Raw genomic sequence first — 18,498 nt, forward strand, 5'->3', positions numbered from 1 at the left:
ATTAACACATGCAAGCTAGGTCACACTGGTCTTCCCTTTGTAGCTGATATCTATCACAATGTCTTCAGCTTATACTGAAATTTTATGGTGTATGAAAAACTTATCAGGGAGTTGGATCACTAAAAACTTCGAATTTCATTTCAACTCCATACATTAACTGTTCTGGTTCAGATACTATCTCTAAAATGTGGTTTGCTGATTGCTTCAGACACTTTGGACTTGTCTGAACATAATTTTTTTATTTTGCTTTAATGAAACATGCAACTATTTCAGTCTGGAAAAATATCTAACTCTTGTTTTACAAGCACAATATATTCTACAGCAGTGTTTCTCAAACTGTGGGTTGGGACCCACCAGGTGGGTCATGAGTCAATTTCAGGTGGGTCTCCATTCATTTCAGTATTTTATTTTGAATATATTGGACTTGATGCTGCCATGATGTGTGACTGCATTTGGGGAAATGTTCCATATCTATACTTGGAGCAGGCTACTACGTATATGCTTTTAACAATGATAGTCAATTGGACTTACTCTTGGGTAAGTGTGGGTAGGATTACAGCCTAGGATTATTAAAAATTTTCCTGCTTGATGTCACATCTGTCATGACATCACTTCCTATGGGTCCTGACAGATTCTCATTCTAGAAAGTGGGTCCCGGTGCTAAAATGTTTGAGAACTACTGTTCTACAGCATACAATCAGAAAACAATTGAATAGTGTTGAGCCAAGTGCTTGATCACTGAATGCTTAGGTTTGGTAAGGTGGCCATATGATGTGCCCTCAGCCTGTACACTAGGCCTGATTTTGAACTATTAGAGGCATTTGTCTTTAGTTTTAAACCTGTGAATAGCCAGTTCTGTTAGCAGAAAAGTTGTTCTCTTTGAGTCAACTGTCACTTTATGAAAGTACGTAGTGACTAGGCAAAGCAGGAGTATATTTTTCACAATGGAAAAAGTAGAACATGCTATAGTTCTCACATATAGTACATCAATGTTCAACATGACAGATGCAATGGTGCATGTATAGTGATACTTAAAATTTTCATTTTCTGTTTTTAGATTGTCGGAATATTAGCTACCACACTGAATGGTCTTATAATGGCAAAAAAATCACAAACTTAAATCACAAGAAAAAGAATGGTATCCTGAAAATATATTACAACTGGTTGCCATTATTCAAGCTCCTGAGCAAGAACAGGAACAACAGACTTCCAAAAGCAATCTATTTTGTGATAGTGTTTTGCTCTTATACCTGATAAAAATTAACAATATTTATATACCAATTTTCAATGAAGAAGTTCACAAAGTGGTTTACAGAGAAAAATCAAATAATGAATAGCTCCCTCTCCCAAAAGGACTCACAATCTAAAAGGTGCAAAAGAACACCAGCAGACAGCCACTAGAAGAGACACTGCTCAGGTGAGGCAGGCCAGTTACTCTCCCCCTGCTAAAAATATCTTAGAGGGCGCGGAAAATCCATATACAGAAGCAACGCTGGCAAAGTGGAAAATATGTCTAAATTCACTAGCACCTTCTAAATTACAACTAGCTCCTTTAAACTCCCCAATTTATTATCGGAGGAAAATGAAAGATAATGTGCAAAATGAATTGGTATTTAGCCTGTATTAGCCAAAACAGACAGTTGTAAGGCCATAATTCTGAGCACTGCAACTGTAATAATTTACCATATCCAACACTGTAAGTATCCTGTAGCCTAGTGTAATCAATAGTTGAGCTGATTTGTGTTTACATTAAATAGTAAAGTAATATTGTTTATGGTCTTTATGAATACCTTTGCAAAATAAAATATTTCAGACAGTCCAAAGTTGCAGCACAGCTTCTTCACTATAAGAACATAAGAAGAGCCCCACTGGATCAGGCCAAGGGCCCATCTAGTCCAGCTTCTTGTATCTCACAGTGGCCCACCAAATGCCCAAGGGAGCACACAAGACAACAGACACAACCTGCATCCTGGTGCTCTTCCCTGGATCTGACAATTGGAGGCAGCCTACCTCATACCTACCATGACTTGTAACACGTAATGAACTTTTCCTCCAGAAATTTGTCCAATCCCCTCTTAAAGGCATCCAGGCAAGATGCCATCACTACATCCTGTGGCAAGGAGTTTCACAAACTAATTACATTCTGGGTAAAGAAATATTTTCTTCTGTCTGTCCTAACTCTCCCAACACTCAACTTTCATGGATGTCCCCTGGTTCTGGTGTTATGTGAGAGGGAAAAGAGCGACTCTCTATCCACTCTGTCCACACCCTGCATGATTTTGTATGTTTCAATCATGTCTCCCCTCAGGTGCCTCTTTTCTAGACTGAAGAGGCCCAAACTTTGTAGCCTTTCCTCATAGGGAAGTTGTCCCAGCCCAGTAATAATTTTGGTTGCTCTCTTTTGCACCTTTTCCATCTCCACTATATCCTTTTTGAGATGTGGTGACCAGAACTGGACGCAATACTCCAGGTGTGGCCTTACCATCAATTTGTACAATGGCATTACAATATTAGCTGTCTTATTCTCAATGCCTTTCCTAATGATCCTAAGCATGGAAATAGCCCTCTTCACTGCTGCCGCACATTGGGTTGACACTTTCATCGACCTGTCCACCAGCACCCCAAGATCTGTCAGACAGCTCAGAACCCATTAGCCTATATGTAAAGTTTTGATTCTTTGCCCCAATGTGTGTGACTTTACACTTACTTACATTGAAATGCATCTGCCATTTTGCTGCCCAGTCTCCCAGTTTGGAGAGATCCTTCTGGAGCTCTTCAAAGACTCTTCTGGTCTTCACTACCCAAAGACCTTTTTATTTCAAAAAGCTTTTAATTGTTGACAGGCTGGCTGGCGTTCTTGCTTTTATATGAAAATTCCACGGGGTTTGTTTGTTTGTTTTTAGATTTTTTAATTATGTAAATTGCTGTTAATTGTTTTTAATGTTATATTTTTTTTTAATGATGTAAGCCACCTTGTGTGCCCGTTGGGCAAAAAGGCAGGGTACAAATTAATAAAATAATAATAAATAATAATAATTTAAAGAATTCTAAAAGCTTTGACTGCCTTTGACTTTGACCTTTGACTGTTTTAGAATTCTAAAACAGACTGCCAGGAGATGTGCTAATGACTACTGGCTCCAGCTCTGTTCCGAGATACAGATAGCAGCTGACACGGGCAACATCAAGGGGATGTATGACGGTATCAAGCAGGCCCTAGGTCCAACACAGAGGAAAATTGCCCCTCTGAAGTCTGCAGCAGGCGAGGTCATCCAGGATCGGGCGCAGCAGATGGAACGCTGGGTGCAGCACTACTCTGAGCTATATTCCAGAGAAAATGTAGTCACCGAAGAAGCATTGAACAACATTGAGTGCCTGCCTGTGCTGGAAGAGCTTGACAGTGAACCAACCCTAGAAGAACTTCACGTGGCCCTGGACTCCCTTGCCTTTGGCAAGGCACCTGGAAAAGACAGCATCCCTGCTGAAGTCTTAAAATGCTGCAAAGAGATCATTGTCACTGAGCTGCATGAAATCCTCTGTCTCTGCTGGAGAGAAGGTGGAGTACCTCAAGACATGAGGGATGCAAACATCATCACGCTGTACAAGAACAAAGGTGACAGGGGTGACTGCAACAACTACCGCAGCATCTCTCTCCTTAGCGTTGTAGGAAAGCTGTTTGCCCGAGTTGCACTAAAGAGGCTCCAGGTACTTGCAGAGAGCGTCTATCCAGAATCGCAGTGTGGATTCCGAGCCAACAGGTCCACCACTGATATGGTATTCTCCCTTAGACAACTGCAGGAGAAATGCAGGGAACAACAACAGCCACTCTTTATAGCCTTCATAGATCTCACAAAGGTTTTCGACCTGGTCAGCAGAGATGGCCTCTTCAAGATTCTCCCCAAGAGCGGATGTCCACCCAGGCTCCTCAGCATCATCAGATCTTTCCACAAGGACATGAAGGGCACTGTTGTCTTCAATGGCTCCACATCAGACCCTTTTGACATCCGAAGCGGAGTGAAGCAGGGCTGTGTTCTTGCACCAACCTTGTTTGGGATTTTCTTCGCTGTCCTGCTGAAGCAGGCCTTTGGAACTGCAACAGAAGGCATCTATCTCCGGACCAGATCAGACGGAAAGCTCTTCAACCTCTCCAGACTGAGAGCAAAATCCAAAGTCCAGCTGAAATGTCTGTGTGACTTCCTCTTTGCCGACGATGCAGCTGTCACTACCCACTCTGCCAAAGATCTCCAGCAGCTCATGGATCGTTTTAGCAAGGCCTGCCAAGATTTTGGACTGACAATCAGCCTGAAGAAAACACAGGTCATGGTTCAGGATGTGGACTCACCTCCCTGCATTACAATCTCTGCACATGAACTGGAGGTTGTCCATGACTTTGTGTACCTTGGCTCAACGATCTCCGACACTCTTTCTCTCGATACCGAGCTAAACAAGTGCATCGGCAAAGCAGCTACCACATTTTCCAGACTCACAAAGAGAGTCTGGTCCAACAAGAAGCTGACGGAACATACCAAGATCCAGGTCTACAGAGCCTGCGTCCTGAGTACACTTCTGTACTGCAGCGAGTCATGGACTCTTCACTCACAACAGGAGAGGAAACTGAACGCTTTCCACATGCGCTGCCTCCGACGCATCCTCGGCATCACCTGGCAGGACAAAGTTCCAAACAACACAGTCCTGGAACGTGCTGGAATCCCTAGCATGTATTCACTGCTGAAACAGAGACGCCTGCGTTGGCTCTGTCATGTTGTGAGAATGGATGATGGCCGGATCCCAAAGGATCTCCTCTATGGAGAACTCGTGCAAGGAAAGCGCCCTACAGGTAGACCACAGCTGCGATACAAGGACAACTGCAAGAGGGATCTGAAGGCCTTAGGGATGGACCTCAACAAGTGGGAAACCCTGGCCTCTGAGCGGCCCGCTTGGAGGCAGGCTGTGCAGCATGGCCTTTCCCAGTTTGAAGAGACACTTTGCCAACAGTCTGAGGCTAAGAGGCAAAGAAGGAAGGCCCATAGCCAGGGAGACAGACCAGGGACAGACTGCACTTGCTCCCGGTGTGGAAGGGATTGTCACTCCCGGATTGGCCTTTTCAGCCACACTAGACGCTGTGCCAGAACCACTTTTCAGAGCGCGATACCATAGTCTTTCGAGACTGAAGGTTGCCAATACAAAAAGCTTTGAGGCAAGACTTACAGAAGCCATGCTGATTCTCCCTCAGTAAATCTTGTTGGTCTATGTGTTTTAAGATTTTATCTTTGATGAGGCATTCCACCATCTTACTTGGAACAGACATTAGGCTGACTGGCCTATAATTACCCAGGTCCCCTCTCTTTCCCTTTAAAAAAAATCGGCGTGACATTTGCTATCCTCCAATCTTCTGGCACCGTGGCTGTTTTAAGGGACACGTTGCATATTTTAGTCAAGAGATCAGCAACTTCTTTCTTCAGTTCCTTTATAACTCTTGGGTGGATGTCATCAGGGCCCGGTGACTTATTGATCTTTAATTTGTCAATTGATCTGAAACATCTTCTCTTTTAACCTCTATCCGACTTAATTCCTTAGTCAGGAAGGGCCTTTCGGGCAGCGGTATCTGCCTGAGGTCTTCTGCTGTGAAGACAGATGCAAAGAACTCATTTAATTTCTCTGCCATCTCTAAGTCTCCTTTTATCTCCCCTTTCTCTCCCTCACCATTGAGAGGGCCAACTGCTTCTCTGGCGGGTTTCCTGCTCCTATTTGAAGCTTTTATTATTTCCCTTAATGTTGCTGGCCATGTGTTCCTCATAGTCTCTCTTGGCTATCACCTTCTTACATTTCTTTTGCCACTGTTTATGTTCCTTTTTATTCTCCTCATTAGGGTAAGACCTCTATTTATGGAAGGAAGCTTCCTTGCTCTTTACAGCCTCTCTAACTTGGCTCGTTAGCCATGCGGGCACCCTCCTGGACTTAGTTGAGCCCTTCTTCCTTTGCGGTATACACTTCTCCTGGGCTTCTATTACTGTTGTTTTAAACAGCTTTCACACACTCTGGAGAGATTGGTCCCTCTTTACCTTCCCTTTCAACTTCTTACTAACTAGCCTCCTCATCTGAGGGAAGTCCGCCCTTTGGAAGTCAAGGGTTTTTGTGTTAATTTGTTTGGCACTCTTCCCCCGACATGCATGGTGAAACTAATTGCAGCATGGTCACTGTTCCCCAATGGCTCAGTAACATTTACCTCTTTAACCAGGTCCTGAGTGCCACACAATATTAAATTCTGAGTCGCCTGTCCTCTGGTGGGCTCCATGACTAGTTGCTCTAAAGCACAGTCATGTAGCATGTCAAGAAAACCAGTTTCTCTTTCCTGATCAGAGCACGAATTGACCTAATCGATGTGAGAATTAAAATCCCCCATGATTACAATTCTGTCCCTCCTTGTCACCTCCCTGATCTGTTTCCTCATTTCAAGGTCCCCTTCTGGTTTCTAGTCTGGAGGATGATAGCATGCCCCCAGAATTATATTGCTCCTTGAACCTGGTAATTTAACCCAAAGCGATTCTATGGTGGAGACGGACCCTCCTTCAATCTCTGCTGGATTCCACCCCTTCTTTAACATAAATGGCTACCCCACCACCAACATGCCCCTCTCTGTCCCTCCTATAGAATTTATAGCCTGGGACTGCGGTATCCCACTGGTTCTCCACATTCAACCATGTTTCCGTTATGCCCACAATGTCAATGTTTTCCCTAGTCACCAAACGTTCCAGCTCTCCCATCTCTGCTTGGAAACTTCGGGCATTCGCATAAAATTACTTGTATACAAAGTCCCTCAAGATGGGCTGCTTATTATCTCCTTTATCCTTGCAGTCTGTCATTTTGCTGGATGGGCTATCACATCCCATCATGTTTCCGCTCCCAATTCCTACTCCTACTCTGTCCCTGCCTTGTTGTTCTCTAACCTCCCTGTCCTCATTCCTTAGGGATGAGAAGTCCAGAACCAGATGCCCCTCGGCTCCTGTCGGCTTTCCCCACTATGCTCAAACACAATAAAAGCTGAGTAGTTGGGTGGACTGGAGAAGTAAGATGTGGATCTCATAAAGAACTCTGAAATTTATAATTGCCTGACAGCGACAATCAAGACAGACAACACTATCCTTAATTCCATTTCTATTGAATATATATAGCTCCCTCATATTACTATACTATCACATCAAGTGTATAGCCTTTAGCAGGAAAGCATTGGGGGCCAGCCAGGTTGGAAACAGGTCCGTTATGTCTATCAAATGGCTCACCCAGTCAGACCAACTCAGTTCTCCGTACTGGTCACAGTGGTAGCACCTAACATGCTGATGGGGATAGGAAGGAACCACTGCTCCAACTGGTTCAAGTACTGTCCAGCACTGACAATCTTTTATTAAGGAAAAGAGCACCTAGATTTCTAAAACATGGTGTACATATGAACATTATTACAGTAAATGAAATATACAGTACATACCACATTTTTAAAAGTCTAGGATTTTTTGAGGAGTTGGCCTGGCTGGATGGGCCATTTGATGGGTTGTAACTGCTTTAACTACTTTTTGTTGAAACAAGGTATAATATACAATTCCAGGTTTTTAAAAATATGGTTTAAGAGAAGGGTTAAGGTGCTTACCAATTCACTCATGCACCAAACAGCATGGAAAAACATGCACACTGCAAGTGCACAATAGACCACAAACAAATGCAGACACATAAAAATGTATGCTGCAACATGCCCTACACAAAAATACAGGAACTGTAAAATCTATTGTTGTCAGCAAAGAAAGTGCTAGCTTTTTGTATTTTCTAAAAATGCGGGGACAGAACAGACCTGGAATTCTTGGTTCCAGGAAGCACAGTAATCTATGCACACTTGTTTAAGAGTAAGCTCACTGACCTCAATCACGTGTAAATGTTCATAGGACTGTGCTTTAAGGTTGCAATCCTACGCACAGAGCCCATGAGCAGAGTGATTGGTACCAGAGCCCAAGTCAAAAACAGGGCCCAAGAAGAGGGCCCAGAAATTTCCTAGGATCTTATCTCACCTGAACTCACTGCCTGCATGGGTTGCTGGGTGCACGGCTGCCACTGCTACTGAAAGCTATATGTGCTGGGCATACAAGAACACTCAACACAGTGTCAATCTGGGAAGAAACCAGCCTACTACAGTAGCTGGGGTGCCCAGTAGCCAGGGCTGCCCAAACCCTGGCCCTGGGGCCACTTGCAGCCCTCGAGGACTCCCAATCTGGCCCTCAGGGAGACCTGTCTCCAATGAGCCTCTGGCCCTCCAGAGACTTGCTGGAGCCTGCGCTGGCCTGATGCAATTGCTCTCAGCATGACGGCCAACTGTTTGACCTCTTGCATGAGCTGTGGGATGGGGGCTCCCTCCTCTGCTTGTTGTTTCATGTCTGTGATCCAGCAGCAGCAGTGAAGGAAAGGCTGGTCTTGCTTTGTGCAAGGCCTTTTATTGACCTTGAGCTATTGCAAGACCTTCATTCATTCATATAAGTTTCATCTCTAACATATTCATTTATGTAAATTTATTCAAATTTGAAATGTAAATTAATTCTTTTCTTTCCCTCCTGCCAAAAAGTTTGGGCAGCCCTGCTCTATGCCATACACTCCTTCATGGCAAGTGGATCTACACGCCATAGAGTCTATGCCACTTGCCATGAAGGAGTGTATAGGAGCTCAGAGACACAGCTGTGGAGCTACAGCTATTGCAGAAGCTTTAGTATGCACAGGACAGTTCCCATTCTAGGAAGGCTAGACATGTGAGGCTAAACATGATGATGCTCATTTTCTACAATGATTTTCAATATTTGAAAGATTTTAGAGAGACTCATGGCCCAATCCTATCCAACTTTCCAGTGCTGGTGCCGTCACCTCAGTGGGGTGTGCTGTGGATCCTGTGGTGGAAGGGCAGTCACTGGGGGGAACATGAATTCCCTTACTATGGGGCTGCATGGTAGCTACACTGGAGCTGGAACTTTTCAGCCCCTGTGCAGCCTTGCCAATGAAGCACCTTGTGGTTGTGGGCAGCCACAAAGTCCTCTTCCAGGTAAGGGAACGTTTGTTCCCTTTCCTCAGGGCTGCATTGGGACTGGAAAGCTGGACAGGGCTGGGTCCTTAGCAGTGTGTTTGGTTTCCATATGACTGTCCCTAGCTGCAGACACTGCATGGGCAGGTAGACCTGGGCTCTGCACTGGGAAGCCCAGTACACCTGGGCTCCAAAGACTTCCTGGCTGCTGCCCTGCTTTGCCCCCTGGCCACCCCTGCAATGCCCACCCTTGTCACCACCACCCCCTTTGGGCCCAAGAGAAACCCCCCCCCCGATAAAAGTCTTCTTGGAGGCCCTGCCTGCTCCATTACCTGGGAGCAAGTCCTATTGGACTCAACGGGGCTTACTTCTGAGTAGGCACGCACGGGGTTGTGCTGCACCCACTTCTGCCCAGGTGCCCCACCTGGTCCCTGCTGCGTATGTGCAACGTTGGGCAGCAGGTAGCCTCGAGCGGGCGCTTTCCCCGCCCGCCCGGTGAGCAGCGCTGCGGCAGACACCCGAGAAGCCGCCGCCGGCCAGGCCCTTCTGCCTTCCGGAGCGGTCAGGAAAGGGAGGAGCAGCCCGAGCAGCCGCCTGCCCCTCAGGCCTCTTTGAATGCCGGCGCGGGAAATGGCGGCGGGCGGCGGCTGGCCGGAGCCGGGGTCGCCCCCTCCGCAGCGCTCCCCGCGCTCAGCGGGTCTGAGGGGCCTCGTCCTGACGCCTCCCCCCGGCCTGGAGCGCTCTCTGCGCCGGAGCCTCAGCCCCTCGGGTACGTCGTCCTGCCCTGACGCCCCGCCGAGCGGGCAAGGGGGAAGGCTGGGCGGCCGGGGGATGGGAGCCCGGAGCCCCAGCCTAGGCATGTCTACTCAGCCGTAAGTACTATTCTAGCCAATGGGGCTTACTCCCAGGTAAGTGTTGCCTTAGAGCCCCAGCCTATGCATGTCTACTCAGCCGTAAGTACCATTCTAGCCAATGGGGCTTACTCCCAGGTAAGTGTTGCCTTAGAGCCCCAGCCTATGCATGTCTACTCAGCCGTAAGTACCATTCTAGCCAATGGGGCTTACTCCCAGGTAAGTGTTGCCTTGGAGCCCAAGCCTATGCATGTCTACTCAGCCGTAAGTACCATTCTAGCCAATGGGGCTTACTCCCAGGTAAGTGTTGCCTTGGAGCCCAAGCCTGTGCATGTCTACTCAGCCGTAAGTACCATTCTAGCCAATGGGGCTTACTTCCAGGTAAGTATGGCTAGGACTGTGCCTTGGAGCCCAAGCCTGTGCATGTCTACTCACAAGTAAGTACCGTTCTAGCCAATGGGGCTTATTCCAAGGTAAGTGTGGCTAGGATTGTGACTTTGGAGCCCAAGCCTAGGCATGTCTACTCACAAGTAAGTCCCATTATAGTCAATGGGTCTTACTCCCAGTGTGAGGATAGGATTGTGGTTCCAGGCAGGTGCTGATATCCTGGCTCTGCCAGGGTCACACAGGATGCTCTATTAGCCCTTATGTAAGCTGAGCGGGTTTAGAGGATGGCCTTTGCTGTATGCTGAAAGGTCTGTCAGGCTGCAGTCCTGTCCACACTTAGCTGGGAGTAAGCCCCATTGACTCTAAGGGGACTTAGTTCTGAGTAGGTATGCCTAAACGTGCGCTCTCAGGCTCCCAAGATTGCTACTGAGATTCTCAAAACCACACCCCACTGTATTCTTACCTGGTACTAAGGCCGGTACCTGTCCACACTTACCAAAGTGCAAGCCCCACTGACTATAATGGGGTTTATTTCTGAGTAGGCATGCATAGGAGTGGACGTAGCCCTTTTGAGGAAACTTGTGTAAGATTGCACTGACCCTTCCAGAGAGACTCTCTCCAGTGTGAAAGTTGAGTTGGAGTTTATCAGCATCTTTGATTCTGTTTAATTTAGGATTAACTGGCACCGTGGAGTTCTTTCCTCCTATGGATGTTTAATATTGCCTTGCTGGAAACAGAGTCATATTACTTACGGTTATTGTTATGATTGGGACACTGTAACTTGTTCACATACAGTGACTTGGTATAGGAATGTCATTGACCAACTATATCTATTGCATTGCCTCTTGCTCTGCTACAGTTTTAGGCTGATAATGGATTTTCATCCCCATAACAGGACAATCTGAGCACATGGAAGTTCCTGATGACCAGGCTGACAAACTGCTGTTAGCAAGCTGGGGACTTCCCAAAGCAGTCCTGGAGAAATACCACAGTCTGGGAGTAGTGCAGATGTTCCACTGGCAAGCTGAGTGCCTAATGGTTGGACAAGTTCTGGAGGGGAAAAACTTAGTTTACTCAGGTATGCCACTACCTAAGATTATGTATTGTTTTGATTTTGTGTCCCCCACACCTGTCCTCAGATTCTATTATTGGAACTGAATAGCATTTTCTTATGTGCATGTGCTGGGTTTGTACTCGCAGTTGTGCTGGACTTCTGAGACATTTGGGAAGCCTTTAGAGCCAAGCTCAACTCTGGGAATGATCCTTGTCCATTCCCACAATTCTAAGTTGGAACTCCTATTGGCATTTTAGTGCCTGCAACTCCAGTTGACATTAGGTAGCTAAATGCCGGAACAAGTCCCATCCCTCTTGTCCAGCAAGGCTGAGGCTTGCTGAACTGAGTTTCCTCCTCAGGGATCTCTTGGCAGCTCAGCACCAAATTGGCAGCCACTGCTTTCTTTTCCAGAGCTGGGAAGGAGGACTGGGGCTTGTTATGGTGCTAGAAAGCCAATTTTCTCCCTCTTTGGACATAAATACAAGTAATCCCTGTAGCTTCTCAGGGTGGGGAGGCACACCAAGCTCTGTGGAAATACAGCAGAACTGGGGACAACCCTGCTCTCTATCCGGCACCAAGTTTGGGAGGGAAGTTAGGACTTGTCATGCTTGCCAGAGAGTGCGGAGAGGAGCGATCAAAATTTTTAACCCATGGCCAGGATTATTCATGTGTTACAGGTGTTTCCTTTTTCTTTCATTCAAGAGATGGTAAAACACAGGTTATGAAGAAGAATAAATAACGAATCCGTTCCATCTGCCCACCAGTACTAGTCTGGGGGCCCAGTCCTATCCAATTTTCCAATGCTGGTGCAGCTGTGCCAGTGGGGCATGCACTGCAGCTTGTGGTGGAGCAGCAGTCATAGAGGCCTCCTTAAGATATGGGAACATTTTTTCTTTTACCTTGGGGCTGCATTGCAACTGTACCGGTGCTGGAAAATTGGATAGGATTGGGCCCTGGGTCAACATGAAGCTGATATAGCAATACTTTGACTTTCATTGCTTTGCTCTTTCAGCCACTTTCAATTATAATTACATTTCATAATTTGATCATGTGCATTCTTCTTTTGTCCAATTTCATCCAACCTTCCATGATATTCTATATTTTTTTCCTTTTATTTCTGTTTGTTTAGGTTTGGCACACATTCACATATATCACATACCCCTGCTAACTGAGTAAGAGGCACTTTTTAAGTGGGTGCTCTTTTATTTAGCGGGGGGAGAATAACTGGCCCGCCTCACCCCAGCACTGTCTTTTCTAGTGGCTGTCTGCTGGTATTCCTTTGCATCCTTTTAGATTGTGAGCCCTTTTGGGACAGGCAGCCATTCGTTGTTTGTTTGATTTTCTTTGTAAACCGCTTTGTGAACTTTCCGTTGAAAAGCAGTATATAAATTGTATTGGCAACCTTCAGTCTCGAAAGACTATGGTATCGCGCTCTGAAAGGTGGTTCTGGCACAGCGTCTAGTGTGGCTGAAAAGGCCAATCCGGGAGTGACAATCCCTTCCACACCGGGAGCAAGTGCAGTCTGTCCCTGGTCTGTCTCCCTGGCTATGGGCCTTCCTTCTTTGCCTCTTAGCCTCAGACTGTTGGCAAAGTGTCTCTTCAAACTGGGAAAGGCCATGCTGCACAGCCTGCCTCCAAGCGGGCCGCTCAGAGGCCAGGGTTTCCCACTTGTTGAGGTCCATCCCTAAGGCCTTCAGATCCCTCTTGCAGATGTCCTTGTATCGCAGCTGTGGTCTGCCTGTAGGGCGCTTTCCTTGCACGAGTTCTCCATAGAGGAGATCCTTTGGGATCCGGCCATCATCCATTCTCACGACATGACCAAGCCAACGCAGGCGTCTCTGTTTCAGCAGTGAATACATGCTAGGGATTCCAGTACGTTCCAGGACTGTGTTGTTTGGAACTTTGTCCTGCCAGGTGATGCCGAGGATGCGTCGGAGGCAGCGCATGTGGAAAGCGCTCAGTTTCCTCTCCTGTTGTGAGCGAAGAGTCCATGACTCGCTGCAGTACAGAAGTGTACTCAGGACGCAAGCTCTGTAGACCTGGATCTTGGTATGTTCCATCAGCTTCTTGTTGGACCAGACTCTCTTTGTGAGTCTGGAAAACGTGGTAGCTGCTTTACCGATGCGCTTGTTTAGCTCGGTATCGAGAGAATGAGTGTCGGAGATCGTTGAGCCAAGGTACACAAAGTCATGGACAACCTCCAGTTCATGCTCAGAGATTGTAATGCAGGGAGGTGAGTCCACATCCTGAACCATGACCTGTGTTTTCTTCAGGCTGATTGTCAGTCCAAAATCTTGGCAGGCCTTGCTAAAACGATCCATGAGCTGCTGGAGATCTTTGGCAGAGTGGGTAGTGACAGCTGCATCGTCGGCAAAGAGGAAGTCACGCAGACATTTCAGCTGGACTTTGGATTTTGCTCTCAGTCTGGAGAGGTTGAAGAGCTTTCCGTCTGATCTGGTCCGGAGATAGATGCCTTCTGTTGCAGTTCCAAAGGCCTGCTTCAGCAGGACAGCGAAGAAAATCCCAAACAAGGTTGGTGCAAGAACACAGCCCTGCTTCACTCCGCTTCGGATGTCAAAAGGGTCTGATGTGGAGCCATCGAAGACAACAGTGCCCTTCATGTCCTTGTGGAAAGATCTGATGATGCTGAGGAGCCTGGGTGGACATCCAATCTTGGGGAGAATCTTGAAGAGGCCGTCTCTGCTGACCAGGTCGAAAGCCTTTGTGAGATCTATGAAGGCTATAAAGAGTGGCTGTCGTTGTTCTCTGCATTTCTCCTGCAGTTGTCTAAGGGAGAATACCATATCAGTGGTGGACCTGTTGGCTCGGAATCCACACTGCGATTCTGGATAGACGCTCTCTGCAAGTACCTGGAGCCTCTTTAGTACAACTCGGGCAAACAGCTTTCCTACAACGCTAAGGAGAGAGATGCCGCGGTAGTTGTTGCAGTCACCCCTGTCACCTTTGTTCTTGTACAGCGTGATGATGTTTGCATCCCTCATGTCTTGAGGTACTCCACCTTCTCTCCAGCAGAGACAGAGGATTTCATGCAGCTCAGTGACGATGATCTCTTTGCAGCATTTTAGGACTTCAGCAGGGATGCTGTCTTTTCCAGGTGCCTTGCCAAAGGCAAGGGAGTCCAGGGCCACGTGAAGTTCTTCTAGGGTTGGTTCACTGTCAAGCTCTTCCAGCACAGGCAGGCACTCAATGTTGTTCAGTGCTTCTTCGGTGACTACATTTTCTCTGGAATATAGCTCAGAGTAGTGCTGCACCCAGCGTTCCATCTGCTGCGCCCGATCCTGGATGACCTCGCCTGTGGCAGACTTCAGAGGGGCAATTTTCTTCTGTGTTGGACCTAGGGCCTGCTTGATACCATCATACATCCCCTTGATGTTGCCCGTGTCAGCTGCTATCTGTATCTCGGAACAGAGCTGGAGCCAGTAGTCGTTAGCACATCTCCTGGCAGTCTGTTGGACTTTGCTGCGAGCAGTTCGGAGGACCTGCAGGTTGCGCTCACTGGGACAGGCCTTGTATGCTGCTTGAGCTCTCCTCTTTTCCTCAATGACTGGTGTCAACTCCTCAGAGTGGGCTTCAAACCAGTCTGCCGCCTTGTTGGTCTTCTTGCCGAATATGGACAAGGCGGTGTTGTAAACGGTATTCTTGAAATGTTCCCATCTGTTGGATGCGTTTGCGTCGGCCGGGCCTGGAAGAGATTCCTCAAGCGCTTGTGCAAATTCCTCCACTTTTCTCTGATCCCGGGTCTTGCTGGTATCAATGCGAGGTCTTCCTTCCTTTTTCGTGTGATACAGTCGCTTTGTTTGCAGTTTCACTCTGCTGCACACCAGGGAGTGGTCAGTGTCGCAGGCAGCACCATGATAACTGCGTGTGATCTTGATGCTGGGAAGGCTGGAGCGTCTGGTGAGGATCAGGTCGAGCTGGTGCCAGTGCTTTGATCTTGGATGTCTCCAAGAGACTCTATGTTGGGGCTTTGTGTTGAAGAACGTGTTGCTGACACAGAGACCGTGATGACAGCAAAACTCTAGCAGGCGTTGGCCATTTTCGTTCATCCTCCCAGTGCCAAACTGACCTAAGCAAGTGGGCCATGAACTGTTATCAGCACCAACTCTAGCATTGAAATCGCCGAGGATGAACAATGGCTCTTTTACAGGGATTTTCTTGACAGTGGTGGCCAGGTCATCATAGAATTTGTCTTTGGCTTCTGCTGGAGACGACAGAGTCAGTGCATAAGCACTGATGAGAGTGATAGGTCCTGCTGATGACTGGAGCTGCAGGGACAAAATTCTTTCACTTCCCACAGTAGGTGGGATGATGGATTTCAGCAGGGTATTTCTGACCACAAAGCCAACGCCATGTTCCCTGGTTTCGTTTGGTGGTTTTCCCTGCCAGAAAAATGAGAAATTTCTCTCCTTGACAGATCCGGAATCTGGCAGCCTAGTCTCTTGAAGGGCGACGATGTCCATCTGCAGTCTGCTCAGCTCCATGTCAATGACAGCTGTTTTGCGTGCGTCATCTATTTCTTGCAGGTCATCAGAGAAGCCAGGTGTCATTGTCCTAACGTTCCAGGTGCCCAGCTTTAGGGCAGTAGTTTTCTGTTTTCTGTTGCATGGTGCAGAGTTGTCGATCCGCTTGTCGGTTTTCACCCTAAACCCCACGCACCCCATGAGGTTAACGGACCGTGGCGAGGCAACACCTTACTGGCTGGGGACTGCCCAGCTTAAGGCGGGCGGTAGCTGCCCAATGAGATGCAATGATCTCTCCCACCGTCGGAAGCAGCCCCTGGCGTCATGCTCTACGCCAATCGAGCAAAGACTTATAACCGGTAAACTGCTGCTTCCCGTGTTGTGCCGACGCCGTACGGCGAAGTTGGAGTGTCCTCTCCAGTGCGCGAAGCCTGGGTAAAGAAGGTATGGAGGATAGGCTGTTACCCATGCAGCAAATCCCCCCTCTCCACGTCGCTGGAATGGTCCAATGGAAAGGCAGAAGCCAATACGGTTGGTTCCAGCGGCGTCGCAGGAGTTGCCAGAACGTGACTGTGTTCAGCCATGAACTGCCTAAGGGACTCCGGCTCCTGATTTTGCCTCAAGGTTGACTCCTGAAGCCTTTTCCAGAACTGGATGTAGCCACAAGGCAGTGGAGGTTTGAGGTCAGAGTTTCCTTCTCTTAGATGAGCTGCCTTCCTAGGCTGACGAGTCCCATCTACCCGTTGGCTGTTTAGTCGCCTCTTACGACAAGTACAGCCAAACTGAGGGCCTATTCTTAGCCCCAGCCCCCAGCCCCCAGCCCCCAGGGCAAGTATATAAATAATAATAATAATATAATAATAATAATATATTATAAATATGCAGTTATTTATGCTTTTTGCCAGCGGATATAAATTGACAAACTAAATAAATCTATGTTTTGACACTCATCTATTTTTTACTTTCATCTCTGCTCTAGTCCCTAACCAGATGAAAGTGCAAGGTATTACTGTATTGGCAGTCTTTAGTTTGGACCCTAAATGTTTGTCATCCTATGATGTGAAAAATTCTGTGCTGGAAAATTGTCTCCAGCTATTGCATCTCTCTTGAAAATTCATGTCTTCCTTTCAAATGTCTTTCAGCTCCTACAAGTGCTGGCAAAACACTTGTTGCTGAATTACTTATATTGAAGAGAGTCTTGGAAACCCGCAAAAAAGCTTTGTTCATCCTACCCTTTGTCTCGGTAGCCAAAGAAAAGAAATATTACTTGCAGGTAAGTAACATATGTTTAGAGCAGTGGTTCTTGCACATTTAGCACCAGGACCCACTTTTTAGAATGAGAATCTGTCAGGACCCACCAGAAGTGATGTCATGACCAGAAGTGGCATTATCAAGCAGGAAAATTCTTAACAATCCTTGACTGCAATCCTACCCACACTTACCCAGGAGTAAGTCCTACTGACTATCATTGTTAAAAGAATATACGTAGTAGCTTGTTAAAACTACAGGTCTGAAATGTTTCCCCAGATGCAGTCACATACCATGGTAGCATCAAGTCTAATATATTTATAATAAAATATTGAAATGAATGGGTACCCACCTGAACTTGGCTCGTGACCCACCTACTGGGTCCCGACTCACAGTTTGAGAAACACTGGTTTATAGCATGGTTGCAACCCATAAATTGGATTAAATCAAGCACTGCCAGAATTTGGGACTCAAACATTTCAAATATCTGAGATAAATTTGGGATAAAAGTCTATAAACTATTTGGCTTTGAAGGTGGATAGATCAGTTGGCTTTCTAGAGGTTGAAATTTAACCAATAAGAAACACTTGATCAACTGATGGTCAGGTAGTTAAAGTCTTAGAATAGTAACAACAGTGAATGGCAAACATTGTCCTGTAGAAAACTCCATAAAATTCAGTTACTCCAAGAAGCTTTATAAATGTACATGTGGGCTCCTGTATCAATGGATCCAGTATGCATGGATTTACTTATATGTGGATCTGCTCCCCCCCATGCGCCCATTAACATTGTTTAGATCCTTACCAGGGCAAAAATGTTCTTGCTTTTACAGGTTGCTGTAAAAGAGACTTGATCAATGCTAACAGGAAGCAGTTAACTTCCTGCTTCCTGTTAGTGTTCAAATTAGTCTTTTTAAGCATTCAGGCTGCCAGCAGCCTACCTACGCATCACTTTAAGACTGAATGCTTATAGTGACCTTTAAAAGCAATAGCATTTTTGCCCTGATAAGGACCTAAACAACATTAATGGGCACATGAGGGGCATAGCCATGGTTTCTGTATCCGCAGGAACGATGGCCCTGGAATGGATCCCCTGCAGATATAGGGGCCCGCCTGTACCAAGTGCAGTCACATGGAGGTTCCTCTTTTCTATAGCAAATTTAGTAGACTTGATGGTAGTTTTGTTTTCCTGGGTATTCGTAACCTCTATCACTGTGATGATTGTGTGTGTTTCACTTATGATGGCACATGATCAGAAGGTGGGAGAGTTCATGTGACAACAGTGAAGTGTTGGGTTTGGACTGGAAAGTTGTGGAGCTGTATGATCAAGTGAAGTTTTGAGTTTACCTGCCTGGTCATCTGGAAACAGTTCTTGTCATCTCAAGTAAATGGCTGCACTGGTGATGTGTTGGAAATGTAGCGAACCCTCATT

General features: G+C 46.7%; 1 protein-coding gene across 1 annotated transcript in view; it reads left to right on the plus strand.

The window, feature by feature from the left end:
• Window positions 1–9,676: 9,676 nt before the first annotated feature.
• POLQ (DNA polymerase theta) overlaps window positions 9,677–18,498 on the plus strand; it is a 55,474-nt gene continuing 46,652 nt past the window's right edge. The window contains exons 1-3 of the mRNA XM_066612658.1: window positions 9,677–9,815; window positions 11,180–11,362; window positions 16,962–17,092. Of these exons, the coding sequence (XP_066468755.1) occupies window positions 9,677–9,815; window positions 11,180–11,362; window positions 16,962–17,092 (453 nt within the window). The remainder of the gene's footprint in view (window positions 9,816–11,179; window positions 11,363–16,961; window positions 17,093–18,498) is intronic.

Source organism: Tiliqua scincoides, chromosome 2 (genome assembly GCF_035046505.1).
Source record: "Tiliqua scincoides isolate rTilSci1 chromosome 2, rTilSci1.hap2, whole genome shotgun sequence".
NCBI lineage: Eukaryota > Metazoa > Chordata > Lepidosauria > Squamata > Scincidae > Tiliqua > Tiliqua scincoides.